A 19,328-nucleotide genomic window follows, 5' to 3' on the forward strand; every position below is an offset into this window, starting at 1 on the left:
CTCGGCCGCCCGTGCCCTGTCCCGAGCCAGCCCCGAGGCACCCTCTTCCCGCCGGACTGCCCCCGACATCCCGGAGGGGCTCTGCAGCTCTCCCGGCTGCTGCCACCGAGCGAAGCCGCGGAGCTGTCCCGGTGCCGCCTGCGGTGCCGCGGGGCGGGGGCGGGCGGAGGAGCCGCCCCTCCGCGGGCGCGGAGCTATAAGGGCAGCGCGGAGCTGTAAGGGCAGCGCGGAGCGGGGCGCAGCAGGCGCCATGGGGAACCGGGTCACCCGCGGGGACTTCGAGTGGGTCTACACGGAGCAGCCCCACACGCAGCGCAGGAAGGAGATCCTGGGTACGACGGGGAGCCCAGGAGCGGCCGCGGCGGCTCGGGCAGCCGGGCTGGGCTGCGCTGCTGGACGGGAGGGGACGGGCGGAGCGGGGCGGAGGGTCCGCGCCGGGGGCGCCGGTGTCGGTGCGGCTCGGGCCGGTGTCCAGGCTGCGGAGGGCGAGTGCCGCAGCCCGGTGGGCTGTTGGGTGCGCTCCCCGAGGAGCGCAGCGCTCCCAGCTCTCTGCCAAGGGAGGCAGCGGCGGGGATGCCGCGGCCGAATCGAGCCCGGCTCTGCCGAGCCGGGCCAGGGGTGGCAGCGGCGGATGGGTTGGCACGGGCTGTGCCCAGCGCCCGCCTGCCCGCACCGAGCCGGGTCAGGGGTGGCAGTGGCGGATGGGTTGGCACGGGCTGTGCCCAGCGCCCGCCTGCCCGCACCGCGCCCCGGCAGCGGCCGCTGCCCTCGGGGGTGCCGGCGGCTCGTCCGGGTGTGCCCCGGGCGCGGGCTGGGAGCCCTCCTGCGGGCACGCGTTCCCTGCCGCTGCCTGGGTACAGCATGGAAGTAAACGGGCATAAGGGTCCGATCTGCTGGATAATAATAGCAAATCCCCGCCGCTTGTCGGGGACAAGGTACACTCCTGTATTTTCGTGCTGTACACGCAGCGCTCACCTGCGCACGGGAGTGTGGTGGGTAGGGAGGCTTATTTTTGTGGGAGGGGTTGGGCTATTCCGAAGATCGTTTTCGAGAATAACTGATAATTCAGAATTGTCACAGAGCACTGTTCCGTATCTCCTAAAAATACATTTTCAACTTTTTATTAATAAAAAAGATTTTGATTTTTTTCCCTTCTTTTCATTTGGGTGGGTTGGTCGTTTTGTTTTCTTCCCTCTTATGAGTAAGATGAAGTTTTGAAAGAACTTTTATAAAAAGGCAGTGGAACTTGTGACTGAGTTGCTGCACAGGGTATATAGTAATTAGGTGCAGTTCTTTAACTCCCCCACAATCTTACAGATTAATCCAGGATTAATCTAAATTACAAAAACATTTCCGGTATAGTTGCAATGGTGGAATATCCACGTCCAGGTTTGAATTATATCCAAGAATAATTATTTTACTATGTAATCATGATAGTCAAATTACATCAGTATAGCAAATGATGCTTCTTGCTGTTGTGCTCCTCATCCCCTCAGTCAAGGGGACTGCATTTTGGTGAGCTAAGGGTGGGAGGGTGTATGGTGGGTCTCTGCCCTTGCTGCTTGCTTGTGTTTTTGGTTGTGCTATAGAACCAAAGGGGAGTCAATGGGGAGTGCAAACCATGATGAAGCTGTAGGGAGGTACTTGGACTCCCTTGTTGCAGCAGACTCTTTTTAGGACTCTTCAGCAGCACACTTGCAGAGGTTTTGCCCACCCCCTCTTTGAGTTAAGAACAAGCAGTTGGAATCAAGGTCCATCTCCTTCTTTACAGCTTCCCCTGTCTCAGCTGTGGGAGTGGAAGGAGGGGCAGAGAGAAATACAACATGGAAAGAGAGGCATGAATGATCTGTGTCTGATAAGGCAGAAAGGACTATAAAGTTAGTGTCACAAATACCAAAATGCTACCAAAAGTTACTGAAACTATCATAATATAACACACAATATTTCTGTAATGATCCTCACTCTATTATTCAAAACCTAAGGTCACCTAGTATTCAGAGTATATAATTACCAAAGTGTTTAGTGTCTGCTAAGCTGGAGTACACAATAAGAATCTTAAATACATATGAACAAATATCTATAAAAATCCATGTATTTTACATTTTTGTGTACAACAATACCTTGGGGACAGCATTCCATGCTGGTAAAGGAACTATTTCCTTCCCAATAGGTTAATGATTTAGTTGCTAAGCACTGAAACTTGATTGTTCTCTGGGCTGCAGCTTTTAAAAATGTTGGTCTCTCTCAGGCATGGCTACTTGGATTTAAATACAAATGGAAATTATCTGTTAGGAAAAAAAAAATGGGCAAACTAACAAACACATAAGGCAGTTTCTTTCTACATAAGTGCTGTTTCCTGGGCTGTTGTCCCAATATGTTCCTATAGAGCATCTGACAGGTAAAAAAAGTTCATCACAAATTTGTTTGTCCTGGCTTAAGAGGAAGCCCAGGTGTCTGTAAGGCTTTTGTAGTCAGTGACTGTGTCTGAATGAGAGCTCCCCGAGTCCAGTCTCCTGACCATGGGCAGGGACATCCTTTGCTAGCTCTGGTTGCTCAGAGCCCCATCCAACCTGTCCTTGAACACTTCCAGGGATGGGCCATCACAGCTCCTCTGGGCAGCCAGTTCCAGTTGAGCCACAGAGCTGTGAGCAGTGTTTGTCAGCTGGGCTGGCTGGAAATTGGCTTTGTGGCAGGACACTGCTGCACTACATGAGGGTTGTCATTCCTAAAGGCTGTAATTATACCAGCAAATAGACCAACATTTTGCACAAGGGAGAGGAGATATTGTCTCTCTTATCTCTTTGTAGTCTCTAGGTATTAAAATGTAGCTTGTGCTTAGTACTGTCTGTGTGCAACTGCTTCTGACTTAGAGTGGAGTTCTCTTGCCAAGCTGGCACTTGGACCCTGATCACGTTATACATGTTCCTGAACACGTTATTCACGCTTTGCAGTTTATGAAATGGAATGGTTTCATTGCTATTCTCTCCCTGTCTTGTTTATGAAAAGCCTGTTACTGCCTTCTGTCAGGACTGGGATTTGTGTAATGCTGCAGTAAGCTCTGTTAGGGAAAGATCTGGTTAAAAACTTCCTGATGGAAAAGTTTGTTCATCTAGATCTGCTTAGCCTTTCTGTATAGGTACAAAAATGCAATTAGGGGGACATATAACCAAGAGAGGGCATCTAGTAGAAATAGGATTTCTACTTTTTGTCAGTAAGGATTTCTTGGACTGAAAGACTTGGAGAAACTATGCTCTTGCTCAGTAGGAAGTGTTGATGGCTTTTCACTCTTGACAGATGAAAAAAATCATCGCTTAAATGCAGGTAACACCATAATCATACAATGTCTGGTCATTTCACCTGCAAACAATTTCCCAAATGCAAGAAAGGAGCAATATGTTGTGATATGGGAAGAGTGAGATCATATTTGTGCCGTGGGCTGTATCTAACTTTATAAAATTACTGTAAGTTAGACAGAAAATGTCTTGCCTCACAGCATCCTTAGGGAAGCACTTGTTTGCTGCTGAGGATGAGAGCTGTATCAATGTTGCTCAGGATAGACCAGGAACATCTGAATATGATCTAACATACAAGAATGCTTAATAGTTATGTAATTAGCTTTTTGGCAAGTTATTTTGGAGTGGAGATGGTGCAAGTGTTTTATATGTACTTTATCCTATAGGAAGGCTGAGATGTTAGTTCATGGGGATAGGTAGAACAAAATTAAAAAGCCAGATCCATTTTATTTTAGCATTTAGCTGATCTGAGTATAGTTTCCAGCTCTGGTCTCTTATTTAGAGATTAATCTGCTATTTCTTCCAGCTGTCTCTTTTTAAACCTCACTTTTATGAAAATTCTGATAAGTTATACATACTGAAACATGCAATATATTATGTCCCTAGCTTAAATCAAAGCCCTGAAGTACATGTACTTCTAGTGAAGAAACAATGTTTGTCCTTTATGCTGCAGTGTGTGGGCACAGTGCTGCCCCTGGCTGTGAACAGGCTCTGATGAGCACCCAGGAGAGCTGCTGTCCCAGTGCTCAGGCCACTCCCCTGTGGGCATCACCTTGGAAATAAATCACATGGGCAGAAAGTCACTGATTTCGACATTTATGGTCTTCCATGGGAAATGTATTAAGCACAACCCAAGGCTTCAGCTTAGTCCATATTGCAGATTTTTGTTTCAGAAGGAGCTGGAAGCTCTCTTTCTAGCATTCCTACATCCTTTTACTCTGCACTAGCTAATAAACAAATGTAAGCAAACAGGTTACAGCTGCTGACATAGTGATGTGCTGACATCATCCACCTCTGTTGACACCAGCAGAGTGGCACCACTGCTTTCTCTCCACTTTTCCACTACTTTCCCTCTGGTGGCCACTTCTGGGTGGCCCACTGCCCTTGGACCAGCTTGCACTAAGATATTTGGAAGCTTGTGGGTGACAAATACAAGACACTTGTCCTTTCACAGTGGACATATAAAACTTCAGTGTAACTAGCTGGGCCAAAAATGTTTCTTATTATTTTGTGTACTGGAGGGGCTTTTTCACAGGAGACTCTGAAAAACCAGAAGGTGTAGTCATCTATATTGTCCTCTGTGGATCCTACCTGTGTCCTGACTAATGCATTGTTTGAATTAATAATGGAATTAATAATAGGGTCATATAATATATTGAGCACCAGGTACATCATCAATTAGATCAGGTTGTTCAGAGCCCCAGCCAACCTGTCCTTGAACGTTTCCAGGGATGAGGCATCTGCAACCTCTCTGGGCAACCTGTGATAGTGTTTCACCACCCTCTTTGTAAAAAATCTCTTCCTTATGTGTAGATCAAATGTCTCCTCTTTTAGCTTGGAACTGCTACCCCTTGACCTATCACAACAAGCCCTACTAAACAGTCAGTCCCCATCATTCCTATAAACCCCCATTAATGCTGAAAGGCAATAAAGTGTTGTTAAAGCCTTTTCCTCTCCAGGCTGAACAGCCTCCATTCTCCTCTCTCAGCCTTTCCTTACTGGAGAGGTGCTCCAGCACTCTGACAATTTTCAGCCCTCCTCTGGACTTGCTCCAAGTTGTCCATGTCATTCACTGGGGCCTTGGGTGTGCTGTGCTTTTATAAGCAGGTTTTTGAGCTGAGCTGCCACAAGGCAAAACACTATAATGTTAGTAAACTCTCTTCCTTTGTTTTGTTTATTTATTTGGTACAAATACCAGCTAAAGCTACTACCAGTAGTAAAACTTACATCCTGTGCTTGGTGTGTCTTTTGTCTGTTTTGGCAGGGACTCATAATCAATAGAATGCAGTCCAGGACAGCAGTGTAACAGATTTTTTTTTCCTACTTCCCTTTAATAAACCTTCTAAGTGACTTATGCTGAGGAGCATGTCCACTTTGACTGTATCAGTATGCTGCAAGGAAAAGGAAGGAAAATTAAGAAATGAAATTTCTTCTCTTTTTACTCTAGTTTCTCATGGATGTGGGCAAGGCTGCTGCTCCTTTAAACCTCCATCACCACTGTCTCTGTGGGCAGCTCCTGCTCTTGTTCACTTTCAAATCCCATGTGTACCAAAACATGCAACTGTGAAGTATGTGGTGTCACATCAATGAGAAATTGTGTCTGGTGCCATCATTGGGTTATCTCAGGGACAGGATCAGTAGGACAGAGGATGAATGAAAGTTCAGAACAAGGTATTTGCTGTCTCCTGAGGAGGAGGAACAGCAAGACCTGGTAGCCAATGGCCTGTCCACAAACAATTGCTCCAGCCCTAACTGAGGATCACTGTAGGGCCATGGTGAGTGCTTTGGATCTCCAGAGAGAATCATCAATGGAACAAAATACCTAGTCAGATTAATTTGTCAGTTTAGGCACTTGGTGAGTGAGACCTGCCTCTCAAAGGATGCACAGAACAGTCTGGAGTAATCTCTGTGAAAAGTTAATTCAGTAAATGGGTCGTTTCAGAATTGTGAACCCTTCTGACATTATACTTGCAGTATTTGTTCTCTCTTGACTTGTAAGAGTGGGGAATGCTGTCTCATCATCGTGGAGCAGAGAGCCCTTGTGCACTGCTGTACATCTACACCAGTGCTCCCACCCTCTCAGCAGTGCAGTGGCTCAGTCTGGACAAGAACTCGGACTAGAAGCAGCACACATGGATAACCTGTCTGCTGGCCTGAGCTGGAGGCTGGCAGATGTGCTGTGCAGACACCAGAGCAGCTGGGTCTCTCCTGTTCTCATTGGACTATAAAGGGCAAAACTTGATCCCATGCAGTCACATAACTGTAGGTGTGGTGTCCTGTCCTGTGTTGTGTGTCCATGCCTTCACCCACCCCCCTGCCCAAGCCATGGTTTCTCTGTGAGGAGAAACCTGAATTTTTCCATGCCATGGTTTCATGCCTTTATCAGTATTAATGATAAACAGCCACAGTATTGTGGTTTGACTAGTATGCAAAAATTTACTGGTGGAGTTAATCATGTGTTGAATTTAATATTAAACCCTGGCAAGTTACTTAATAGCTGTCACCTGTGATAAGTGCAACCTGCCTGCATTGCTGCTTGCACACACCTGCTCTGGAACCTTTTAAATGGAATCTGCACTCCTTGTTGGCTGCCACAGAAAGAAATAGGTCAAAAATTTCCATTTTCAAATGACTTCAGAAATATTTTCAGATGCTTCAGAAAGAAGCATTTCTAAGCAATTTTCCCATTCCATTATAATTGCTTTTTGGGTTTTTTTTTTGGGGGGGGGGGGTGTCAGTATGGCCTCAATTTGACCAGGCTAAGGAGCAGATTTGGTTGTTTTACATGTGATTTCTTCTGGTGACTGCAGTAACTTACCTCTATCAGCCACATCATCTGACAACATTTGAGGTGGCTTGACTTATTAAAGACTTTTCTGGCTTTTGGACAGATGCCCCTAAGAATGAGACTAAGCTACATAAAACTGCATGCCTGGAACAGTCTTTCTGACCAGGCTGTTATATTCTTGTATTTTAGAGTAAACTTTGCATAAGCAGCACTGTGTGTAAAACTAAAGTACCTATTCAGGTACTAGAGAACAACTTTTGTCATGTTAACTTTATTGGTGTGAAAAATATAATTTCAGGAATGGTGAAAAAACAACAAAACAAACAAAACAAAACAACAACAACAAAAAAACAAAACAGCAAAACAAAACAAAAAAAAAAACTCCGGAGCTTCTGGAGATTTTTGTCAAAATATTTGTCTTATTTTAGAAAGACATGAACTTTCACTACAGCTTTCCCAGCACTTAGAAAATCTCTCTCTTGCTTGAATACTCCTCATGGTGACCTTGGCCTCCTTATCCTCAGAAGATTTGAGTATATTTCCTTTGTCCTCATCTTCCACAGCACTTTTCTAATCTTTGTAATCTCTAATTACTGTTAAGATGAGCTGAAGTTGGCCAAGAGGCTCAAGGATTGTTGGAATGGTTGCAGAGCATGACCACATTAACTTGCTTCTTTAAGTAGCACTTCATCTTTTTGACTTTCTGTAAACTTCTCAGGGTTCACTTCTACAAAAACCTTCTCTGCATCCAGCACTCAATATCTGCCACTGTTTCAAGGTCACATAAATTACATGTATTGTCTCCAGCCTTTGTTTATAGTAGACACAGCTGCATAGATGCAGATCATTGTAATCTTGATTTTATTGTATTGGTATTATACTGGGACAGTCTTGTGATGTTTACTTTACTATTCATAAAAAGGGCCCATGAAACTCACAGGGACACTGTGCAACCTCAGGGTTCAGAATGAGCGACTTCTCTATGCACTTATCTGTGTAAGCTGCAATTACTGAGAAATGCAAAGTATGAGTTAAAGGAAGGAGGCCAGTACGTGGCTAAAAGCCATAAGGCAGCAGAAAGAATCATGTGCAAGTTAATACTGGAAGTGAGAAGTGTGGCTTTGCAGAGAGGAGATGTGAATCAGTGAACAGCACCTAGAGGATCAGCTGTACTCCATATTTTAGTTTATTTTTAAAGGACAGAATGGCTGGTGGGAGTGGAGATCAATAATCTGGCCCTGGCCTGATGTGAGGCAGAGTTGCAGGCCTAGCCCAGGTCTCCACTGTACTGCAGTATTTTTTTAATTTTTTTTTTTTTTTTTTTTTTTTTGAGGTCTCATGAAGCTGTTGTGTGATAATCTATATGGCTTTTATGCCTGCTTTTGGTATGTGACATGGGAACAGAGAAAAATTTGCCATGCTGTACAAAATCCTGAAAATATTACTGACTTTACTGTGATGTTTCTGTGTGTGAAGAGTTGTGCCTGTTGTGAGCACTGGTAAACACTCAAACAATTAGGAATTTTTTTAAATGCTGTGTTTGTCATCTAACCACAGGGCAAAACCTGGTGAGCCTGTTGCTCAGCTCTCTCCTCTGCTTGTGTGTTTGAAACAGCAGTGTGAAAAGGGCTACAGAGAAGGCAGTTGTATCCCTTTAGTGGAAAATAACATTTGAGAAAAATACAAAAGGACATAAAAACTTAAAAACATGACAGAAGGTGTTTCTTAGAGCTTAAGTCCTGTGGGATTTGGCTGTGAAGCAATACTCATTGTGGGAACGGCACATACCACACAGAGGCCATCAAGGTGGTTTTTTAATATGTTTATCAATATAAATCAGAACTGGACATGATGCTGGAACTAGTAAAACTTTCACCTTAGTGGCAACCCTACTTTGGAATTAACATTTTATAAAACCAGGGCCTCAAACATAGTGTGATAAAACCGGAGAGTTACAGTGGTGATTGTGTTTGCTTAATCATGTCTAACCAAGTTTTTCTCTGCATTTTTCCCTTTAGCAAAGTATCCAGAGATCAAGACTCTGATGGGACCAGATCCACATTTAAAGTGGATTGTATCTGGAATGGTTTTCACACAGCTTCTGGCATGCTACCTGGTGAAAGACTTATCTTGGAAATGGATTTTCTTCTGGGCTTATGCTTTTGGGGGTTGCATCAACCACTCCCTGACCCTCGCCATCCATGACATTTCACACAACGTGGCCTTTGGGAACAAGCAGGCCAGGTGGAACCGATGGTTCGCAATCTTTGCCAACTTGCCCGTGGGTGTGCCCTACTCTGCCTCCTTCAAGAAATACCACATTGACCATCACCGCTACCTGGGAGGGGACAGCCTGGACGTGGACATTCCCACAGACTTTGAGGGCTGGTTTTTCTGCACTCCGCTCCGGAAGCTGCTGTGGCTGTTCCTGCAGCCTCTGTTCTACAGTCTGAGGCCGCTGTATGTGAACCCCAAAGCAATCACACGGATGGAAATCCTCAATGCGCTCGTCCAGTTCTCTATAGACCTCATCATTTACTACCTGTGGGGGCTCAAACCTGTTATTTACTTAATAGCAGGTACTATTCTTTGCTTGGGTTTTCATCCCATTTCTGGGCACTTCATAGCAGAACACTACATGTTCCTGAAAGGGTATGAGACATACTCTTATTATGGACCTCTGAACTGGCTCACCTTCAATGTAGGCTACCACATGGAGCACCATGACTTCCCCAGCATTCCTGGATGCAGATTGCCCATGGTAAGTATAGCAGGAGGGAGTTGGATTTTTATTGAAGCTGCTAAACTGTGTCAAAGAAAACACTCCAAATCATAGCAATTGATGAATTTAAGAAAAAAAAGGGGAAAGAAAGAGAACGGCTTTTCTGGATTTGTTTCTAATTAATTTTAAACCAGAGATTGAGAGAAACAGCTGTCAAACTGCTGTAATACTTAGTTTATTTGATGCAAACTAGAACATCTGATCCTCAGAGGGCTTGAGGAATACCTTTTGCATGATAAAATCCTCCAACAAGGCTTTAAATGTCTCGATTTACATCCCTCAGCCACTAAGTTTTGATTCTGAAAGTTTAAAGACCCATCTAAAGAGAGGCAGGTGGCAATTACTACTTTAAATTTGTCTAATGATCAATCTGCTAACTATATTGTTTGATTAACATCAAAGAAAATTTTTCTGGTTTTGAGATGACATAATTTTTGGGGCATGTTCCAGCCTGACATAGGTAGCACTGGAAAATAAAGCCGCACTCTCTGAGACTCCTTTTAGCTCTCCTGCCCCACCCACAGAAACTGAGGAGGCCTGGTCTGTCGTTGGGAAAGCACTGTGGCTTTCCTCCTTTGAAAGGCAAACCCCTTTTTGTTTATGTTTTATCAGCTGTGGGAATCAAATTTGCAAAGCCCAGGTGTCTAGGAATGGTTTTCCATCTCCCTCCAGGTGTGTAGGTGCTCTTGTGTGTTTTGTGCAAGGGCTGCTCAGCAGGTGCTCGCAGTGTCGGAGGTACGTGACTCCCAAGGATTACTCCTGCACACGAGTTCTCTGACGGAACAGGAAGGAAACATCTCTGTGTGGCCTGATGCAAAGCTGGGAATTGCTGCTCAATATCCAGATGAGGTGGAGGTAGAGCCTGAGGCTCAGGAGCTGTGACCTCCCCACCACTACTGAGACCATGTACAACTTCTGTGATGGCATACGTGGGCAAACCCTGCTGGATGGGCTCATGTTCTCCATCACAGAAACACTCCCTGGGAGAAGATTCAAATCAAGGGGAGATTTTCTTGTGTAGAAGGGTGTGGGAAGCCTCTATACAGTCTGCAGTTGTGTTCCATTCACTCCTTTGCTGCTGGAGGTCTGTCCTGGAGACACTGCCTGTTCCTGGTGAGGCCCAGAGGAGCTGGTGCAGCAGCCCACACTAGCATATGAAGCTCTCCTGTGAGGCACTCCCATCCCTGATACACCTGATAGCTCAGTGGGGAAGTGCATGTGCTTGGCTCTAGTTTCAAATGTTCAAACTTGTTAGATGGGCTCAGATACTTAGATTACCAAAATGAAAATAGAAGAGAAGGAGGTTAGCTCAGTATCCTGCACAAGGGAGGTGAGTGACTAATTGAACTTGCTGGGACTGTTGCTCCAGCCCTGACTGAGACCTGAAAAGCTCTTCTCCACCCACCACAAATGGTTCAGCCTAGTTCCTTGAGGCAGTGCAGCAGCTGGAAGTGTCTGCCCTCCTGCATAAAGAGGATGGAATTATTAGCTGAATTTCATGGGCTTGTGTTCATGTGTGTTTTGCTCTTTGGCAACTGAGACTTGCCCTGCTGGTGGAGGAGAGAGCAGGCTTGTCAATCACTGCTGCCTGACAGAGCTATATGGAAGCCTTGGAGTCTGATGAGAGATCAATTACAAGTGAAAATGCTATTAAAAAGAATTCTATTAAAAAAAGTTGTATTTTCTTTGGCAAAACAGTTCCCGTAGAAAATCCTTTGACCATTAAAACAAATTGGTTACTCTTTTCTGCAAAATGAGAAAAAAAATCTCTGCTGCTCTGATGAAAAGAGATAAGGAAACAGATCCTCTCTGATTAACTTTAAATCTTGAACTTCCTAGGAGGTAAGCAACCTCACCTTGCTCTACTTTGCTTAACCTCCTGGCAAATTGCTCACTCAGAAAAGATCTTTTTTTTTTCAGATTTAGTCTCTCAGACACTTGAACTTCTAATAGTTGCATTGTGTAGTATGGATGATCTCTCAACAAGACTATTTTTATTTTTATTATTGGCAGGTAGAAAATGGAGTAAAGACCTGTATTTTTAAAGATCTATCCTACATGATTGAGATCAGGGGAGAAATAGGATTTGAGAATAACTGGATCTTAATCTTGGAAAGTAACTAGCTTTTCAGCTTGCTTATCAGGAAAGTAAATTCAGTGTTTTCCTTTGTTACAGGTGTGTCATTCAGAACATTCTGAGCAATGTGTTTGCCACTGCAAAGACCTTTACCCTAGGACTGTGACAGATTTGAAAGAGGAAGAATTAGGCTGTGCTCATAAGCTTATGGATATTAAAGATGAGTGACATGGGTGCACAGTAAAAACTTGTCCCACTAGTATAATGAGAGATTGCACAAGAGACCATGAAATTTAACTTTGCAATGAAGGCCCTACTCTAAGAAAAAACCCCTGTAGACTTAAGAATAGATTAGTCTTTGAATGAAGTCTTACAACTATAAAACATTGCACTGTTTACCAATGAGTAAAGAGACCCATTCTTCATTGTCTGAAGGACAGAGTATGCTCATGGAGAAAGGAGATTGGAGAAGGAGGAGGAACTCTACTAGAAGCTGCAATAAAAGCAGCAGTGTTACCAGGGGCAAACTAGTTACTCATTAAGCTTGTGGGAAAAGGAAAAGACATGGTATGAAACCAGATTTATTAGACAGACAAGACTGGAAAACATGGTAGATGTGCTGGTTCTGAATTGCAGATTTCATTAACCCTATGATGGCCAGGAGGGCTAGTTCCAGTGCTCACCAGCCTTTGGTGGAGATGTAGGACTATAGAAGGAACTTCTTGTAATAAGCCTTTGAGCATTCTAAATGTAATTTTGCAGCTTTGTGTCATAAGGATCTCTAGCTTCTGTATAGCCCCAGGACAAGGAGTGTGTAACAGCCATGCTGAAATACTAGGCTGCATTTAACTTTTGTACCTATCAGATATGAAGAGTATGAGTAAGGTCCTCTCACTGTGCTCCACAAGCACAGAACCAGAACAAAAGTTTCAGTCCAAAAGATGTGATTTCTTGCCCTGCCACCTTGACCTACTTGAAGAAAAGCCTCAATATACCATGTGCCAAGTGCCTAGTAATTGTCCTGCAGACTTTGCAATGTCTTGTTATCTTTCCATGATAACAGAATCACAGAATGGGCGAGGTTCAGCCTCCCTGCTCAAACAGGGTCATTCTGAAGCACATGGCACTGGATTGTGTCCAGATGGTTCTTGAATATCCCCACTGAGGGAGACTCTGCACCCTCTCTGGGCAGCCTGTTCCTGTGCTCAGTGACTGCACAGTGAAGTTCTTCCTCATGTTCAGGTGGAACTTCCTGTGCATCAGTTTCTGCCTTGTCCTATTGCTTGGTAGCACTGAGAAGAGTCTGGATCCATTCTCTTGACACCCACCCTCCAGATACTTCAAGATATTGATGAGGTTCCCTCTCAGCTGTCTTTTCTTGAGGCTGAACAGGCCCAGTTCTATCAGCCTTTTCTCATATGCTCTGGTCCCTCAATCAACTTTGTCACCCTGCGCTGGACTCCAGGAGCTCCATGTCCCTCTTGTACTGAGGAGCCCAGAACTGGGCACAGCACTCCAGATGTGCCTCAATTTTCATTTACAAACTAGCAATGAGTTAAGACTTACAGTTGAGATTTGTAAGGAAGAAGGTAGGGAGGAGTTGAAGAAAATGGATCACCTACAATGCAATATATGGAGAGCTTGAGGAGCAGGATTTTGGAATACTTAACTACAGTGCCATCCTCTTTAAGACAATCTGTGATCTGGCCACAAAACTTGCTACCTGGAAACTGCCATCTACAGGTTTTGTACTGTAACATAGAGGGTGACTCTGCCAGCCTCAACCATACTAATAGATATAGAACCACTAAGGCTGGAAAAGACCTCCAAGATCATTGAGTCCAAACTTTGATCTAGCACCACCATATCAACTAAATCATAGGATGAAGAGCCATGTTGAGTCATTTCTGGAACACTTCCAGGGGTGACTCCACCACTAACTCGGGCAGCTGTTCTGATGTTTGACAAGTCTCAGTGAAGAAACTCTTTCTGATGTCCAGCCTTCTCCCTTGATGCAGCTTGAGGCCTTTTTTCTCTTTCCTGCTGCTTGTTGCTTGGGAGAAGAGGCTGAGCCCTACCTGGTTACAGCCTCCTTTCAGAGAGTTGTAGAGTGATAAGGTCTCCCCTGAGCCTCCTTTTCTACAGGCTAAACAACCCCAGCTCCCTCAGCCACTCCCCATATGATGTTGCATTTAAAAGGGAGCCTGCATGAAACCCCAATTACTGCCCTCCTACTATCCAGTTTTTCTGGTAGATAAGGTGATAATTCTGTTTTATGTATGGAGATGCTGAAAGAAAGAATGAAAAATGAGATGGTTTTGCTGGAAAACTTTTGCATAGATCTCTTATAAAAGAGAAACATATTTTAAAATTCTTTCCTGCCATATGCTAGCAAGATGGGAACATGTACCTACCAAATTTCCTTCTTTTCCATAAGAAAATCTTTCAGAAGTCCCCCTCTAACTGCATTCAATAGATTTTCTCTTTCCTCCATTTCTTATTGCAGTTTCACCTTCCCTCTCCATGTTTTCTGTGCTTCTCATACAAGTGACCTGCCCTGAGACCTTGCAGTGGTGCAAGTGGTGCCTGCCTTCCTGCAGCAGGTGCTGCTCATGTTTGCAAAAGCTATTGGGCTGAATATAGGCTGTTTATTGGCCTCTTCTCTGGGCCATTTTTGACTATGTCACTCCTACTTTTCCTTTGGAGCCTTTGGAGCCAGAGGACATAGCCTGAGACAATGCTCCTAGGAGCTGAATTGGCTTCTGTGAATCTCCAGCCTTCTACTTCCATGTGCAAGTAGGAAATATATTTTCCTATATTGCCTTGCACTTCCATGTGCAAAGGCAATATAGGAAAACTTCCTGAAGCCCTTGTGGTGGTCAGAATATAACATGGTCAAGAGCTCTGCAGGATAATGTAACTACTTAAGAAAGCATGGTCTGGTTCAGAGGGCAAGAAATCCTTGGGGCTCTGGGGAAGAGGGGAATGGTAGACCTGCCATATGCTCTTGGGTAGTGTAGATGAGGGCTAAACTACAGTTGAAAGGCAGGATTTCTAAAATGGAGGCAGGAAGGAAGGTCTAAGCTATTGTGTGCTAGGAAATGACCATGTCAGAGCTAGAGTGAAGCTTTTGAAGCTGGGTGTAGGAGCCCCCCTTTGTGTTTGCATCAGGCCTCATGAGTAACCTTCATTCAAGGGAGCTTACTGTGAAATAGTCCTCCCTCTCATCCTCTGGCTATTTCAATTACCCAGCTGGGAAAAGGGAGGGCACAATACCCAGATTAAGTTATTTCTGACTGGGGTTACAGAAGGAGCACAGAGAACCAAATCTGCTTCTCCAGAGATCTTGGAAACCTGGAAATCACCTCTCTTCCTGTCATTAACAAATATCTCTAAGGAGAAATCCTGATATTGTCTGAATATAATTGAAAATTAACCATTGAAAATTAACTACTTTGAAGTACCAACCAATGCTTTAAAGCAGGATAGAGAAAATGATTATGAAGTTGGAGGTATTCAGTGAAAGACAGAATACAGTCAGACCTGAACTGAATCTTCCATCTCTAGCACAGCACTACATGCCAGGAGCACCAGGAGTGTGTAAGGGACAGAGGTAAAAGATTTTAATGACTCTTGTACATTATACAACCTATTTCACAGAGAAGTGTCTGCTAGGAAGCTGAATTAATGAGGTAATTAGCAGGGAGCCATACTAGTTTATAATTTAACTTTCACTGGAATTCTTACCTTTTCACAAGCAGTTAAATGCTGTGTTAAGGTTGCCCCATTACACCTCGGTGGTGATGAGACCCTCTTCCTGCATGGTGATTTCTGTGTAACCCTTTCTCTCTTCACTGCAAGTCTGCACTGTGCTCAGTGTAGCTGGCTTTAAAATTCTGCAGGGTTTTAAAGAGAGAAGTCATGCTGTCCAGCAAGACAAGCTATTCTAGAGCTTTGTTTGTCTAGGAGGTGGAGCTGCAATAAAACCATGCCCAAGCAGTTCTGTGCAAGTGTACTATAGTTAACAGATTCTGCTGCTTCATAAATGTGTTCAAAAAGCAAAGCAATCTAGTTGGAGCAGGAATAATAACTGATAACTTGGGAATCCTCACAGTCCCCTGAACCTGCCAGCTTTGAAACCTCTTTGTCCTCTGCTTCTGGCCTAACTCCCACTACAAGTACCACTCCAATGATGCATGCACAGTGCTTCTCTGATGGCAACAGTCTTAAGACTTTGGGAACTGTAGCAGGGATGAAATTTTATTAGACTTGTGACCTAATAATGAATCTCGCAGTATTTTTAATATCAGACTGAGGAGAACAGACCACTCCTGCAATTTTCTTTGCCTGCTGGAGGAACCCATCTCTTGGATTTGCATCATGGTAGCAGAATGCAGGGCACAAAACAAAGCGTAGGCAAGGCTGTGTCTGTCATTTTCTCGGTTGTTAATTCTCTCTTACCCAGAACCCTCAACAGAAGAATATTACATGGGGCAAACAGGGCTTCAAATATGGTGTGCTGGAGTCTTGGCAATTGATAAAGTGGATAAAGTTTCTCTCATTGTGGAGATCCCACCACCTCTGAAATGAGACAAAATAGTTCTGACTGAAGGCAGCAATCCATCGCCTTTCAAATTATGACAAAAAAAATTATGTGAGGCAAAACTTACATCAGAAATCTGTTAAGAAGTATCTAAATGCTTTTGGCTGAACTTCAGAAGCTCACAAGCAATAACAAGTAACTTCAGGTAATGGCTGTGCTATCAGATCTGAGTGTGAAGGTTGAAACACACCTGACTGTGCAGCCAAACACTCATTCTCTCTCTTCTTCTTCCAGGTGAAGAAGATTGCAGCAGAATATTATGATAACCTCCCACATCACCAGTCCTGGATTCGAGTTCTGTGGGACTTTGTTTTTGATGACACTCTTGGTCCTTATTCAAGGGTTAAGAGACTGTGCAAGCTGGCAAAGGAAAGCTAACGGGGCAGCTCCTCCTGCTTCAGTGGTGTGTGTTTGTTCATTCCCACGACTTCAGTTTTCTGCAGAAATAGAAGGATCTTTGTGTGTACTGAATTGAAGTTGGTGCATGCTGCTTATGCCAAGAAGATGGGTGTGAAAATGAAGCGATTTTAGACAACTGATACATTTTAATAAAGGATATTTGTATATGCAACCCTCAGAACCTAGATTAGAGTGAACTATGATTAGGTGAACCTTTGGTCTAGGCTTAGAATTAACTTCCTGGGACACATATGCCTAAGCCTATGTTTTAGCTTTGTCTGTGGGGGGAATTTTTGTTATGTGTTATGTGTGAGCATGTGTGTGTAGTTCAGGACTGGTTTCTCTTGGCACCAGATTGGAAGTAGATGCTCTGCGTGCACAGGACTGTGGAAGCAGGGAAGACTGGCACACAGAAGTAAATGATACTCTCTGGAAACACAAGGGTGCTTTTATCTCAATGTCTTGTCTAATCTAATATCTTCTGATAATTGCTAATAGCAGAAATTTTATATATGCAATGGAATACGTTTATATTTTTGTACATCTGTAGCATTATTTCAGTATGCTGTTTGATCTTTATTCCAGAGCTTTCTCTAAACCTTTTATGAATGAATTTCCATTTGTAGGATATAATACTATTGCTAACTGAACTGTGGCAAGGAAAAATCCTTTTTTTAGTGTTCCACCTACTTCCTGATCAGCAGCATGGATGTGCCTCTGAGGAACTGGGTGCTCCTTTCTCACTCACTTTTTCAACAGTATTCATAACTTCATGTATCTCACCCTTTTCCCTACTGTAAGTCCTCTGGGGAAAGGAGAGGTTCTAGTTTTAATTCTTCCTTGCCAAAACTATTAGCATTCCTGGTCACCTTTCTTGGTTTCCTCTATATTGCACCCCTTTCTGTGCATGGGAGTTAGGAGTACGTGTCAGCGGAGACATGGAGGTGCCTTCATCTTCCTGGTGGTATTTGTTCCTAACTGCTTTCAGAATAATGGCAATTCTTTTCCTCTGTCATTCAAGGGGCACAACTTGACATTTGGGAAGCACATGATACTCCAGCTCTATAAAATTGCCTCTGGTGGTGTTAAGGGGATGCATCTGGAACATGGAGATGGGGTCGTTTCTCTCTCTGTATCTCTTACTTGGTGCTACTGACATTAACCTTCATCTCTCATTTCCACCTGCTGGCATACTAAAATCTTCCTGCTTGTCCTCTCCAATTATAAACTTCTGGCTATCCTCAAGAATTCTGTATCATCAAAAACCTTAATCAACATAACCTTTCTACAAGCAGCACAATATCTGGGGAGTCAGGAATTCAAATGCCATCTAGTAAATTTCCTCTACCATGGAAAACTGGCAAATTATTTCTGTCCTTATAAAGTGGTTAAAAGAGAGAAATTATGCATTTATATATAATTGCCCTGTAGCCCTTTAACAGTTTGGGTTTTTTTCTGCTGGAAATCTGTGTCTGTAACAAAGAAAAAGATTATTGTGCAGCCTCATTGGTCTCTCAGAGTATTAGACCTGAGAAGCCTGATTTCCTCACTAAACATGATTTTGTCCCTTCCTTCAGCAGCACTGGATCCAGGGAGCCAGTCTGTCTGTTCACGAGGCAGCTGAGCTAAGCTGCAGCCATTTGGGTTCCTCCTTCATTTCCCCATTCTCCATTTTTCACACCCATGTGATTTTAGCAGCTGGGTAAATAAATACCCAGGCTTGCTCAGAAGATCACGATCCTTTGTAATACAGGGGTGGAACACCAGTTTATTCATCAATACTGTTTTGTGCTTTTGGATAAGAAGAGCAAGAATGAGGCTTCTCCCAGCACTTCAGCCTTTACTGATTCCTCAGTGATGAAAATACTTAACACATATTATATCTGAATTATTAAAGCTGCTTTTCTCCCAAAGGAAAAGGTGCTGGTGTGGGAACTTCCATTACCTCTGTGTCAGTGTTCATGTCAGGGAATTTCAGATTTTTATTAATTTACTTCAGATTTGCTGGCACTCTGATCATGTATTCAATTTCCTGTGTCTTTAGCAGTTCCTCAACTCTCTTGCCCAACTTAATAAGTTAATATAAAAACCACAATAAAGATTATGCTAACTTCCTCAATATGACTGCTATCCTTTTCCTCTTTTATGAGTGACTTTATGCTGTAGTTCCCTTACTCAGCTTTCATGATCTGGTCACCCATCTGCTGTGGACTACTAACCTAGCCTGACACAGAGGCTTTGGTGTAAATGAGCCAACCAAAACTGTCAGCTGCTTCTTCACCGGCCTCCCATCAGTATTTCCATCATGGTCCCAGCTTGCTTAGCCTGGGCAGCCCCACATTCCTCCTGCTCAGCACTGTCCATCTCAGCAGGAATTGGCTGGAAGGCTGCAGTGCCTGCAGATGTGCAGTGTGAGCTGGGTTCCAGGATTTGGGGTGCTGCTGGAGAAGGCTGTGATCCTGTTCTCTCCATGGGCGCTTGTCTTTGCTACTACCAGTAATATTGGCAGGAGGGTTTTTTTTCATAACCACAGGGCATATGGGTCTGGGTTAAAAGTGTGTTAGAGCTATGTAAAGTTTTATTCCTTTTGCTTAAAAATTGATCTAGATTTCCTTCATTGTTTGGGCACACTAAGGGTCTGGCAAGTAGCTATATGATAGGAAGGA

The 19,328-nt window shown here is 43.8% G+C and overlaps 1 protein-coding gene across 1 annotated transcript; it reads left to right on the forward strand.

Moving 5' to 3' along the window:
- Positions 1-85: 85 nt before the first annotated feature.
- On the forward strand, positions 86-18,783 carry DEGS2 (delta 4-desaturase, sphingolipid 2). The gene is made up of 3 exons (XM_071426481.1): positions 86-332; positions 8,820-9,562; positions 16,498-18,783. Exons 1-3 carry the CDS (start codon positions 251-253, stop codon positions 16,639-16,641), a joined length of 969 nt encoding a protein of 322 aa, XP_071282582.1. The 5' UTR covers positions 86-250; the 3' UTR covers positions 16,642-18,783.
- Positions 18,784-19,328: the final 545 nt, after the last annotated feature.

The sequence above is a fragment of the Agelaius tricolor genome, unplaced genomic scaffold (genome assembly GCF_023055355.1).
Source record: "Agelaius tricolor isolate 1412-34295 unplaced genomic scaffold, bAgeTri1.0.p SCAF_5, whole genome shotgun sequence".
NCBI lineage: Eukaryota > Metazoa > Chordata > Aves > Passeriformes > Icteridae > Agelaius > Agelaius tricolor.

Coding starts and splice junctions, on each gene's coding strand:
- DEGS2 (XM_071426481.1), top strand. CDS start 251: ATGGGGAACCGGGTCACCCGCGGGGACTTCGAGTGGGTCTACACGGAG. Junction 333..8,819: donor GCGCAGGAAGGAGATCCTGG/GTACGACGGGGA, acceptor TTTTCCCTTTAG/CAAAGTATCCAGAGATCAAG. Junction 9,563..16,497: donor CTGGATGCAGATTGCCCATG/GTAAGTATAGCA, acceptor TTCTTCTTCCAG/GTGAAGAAGATTGCAGCAGA.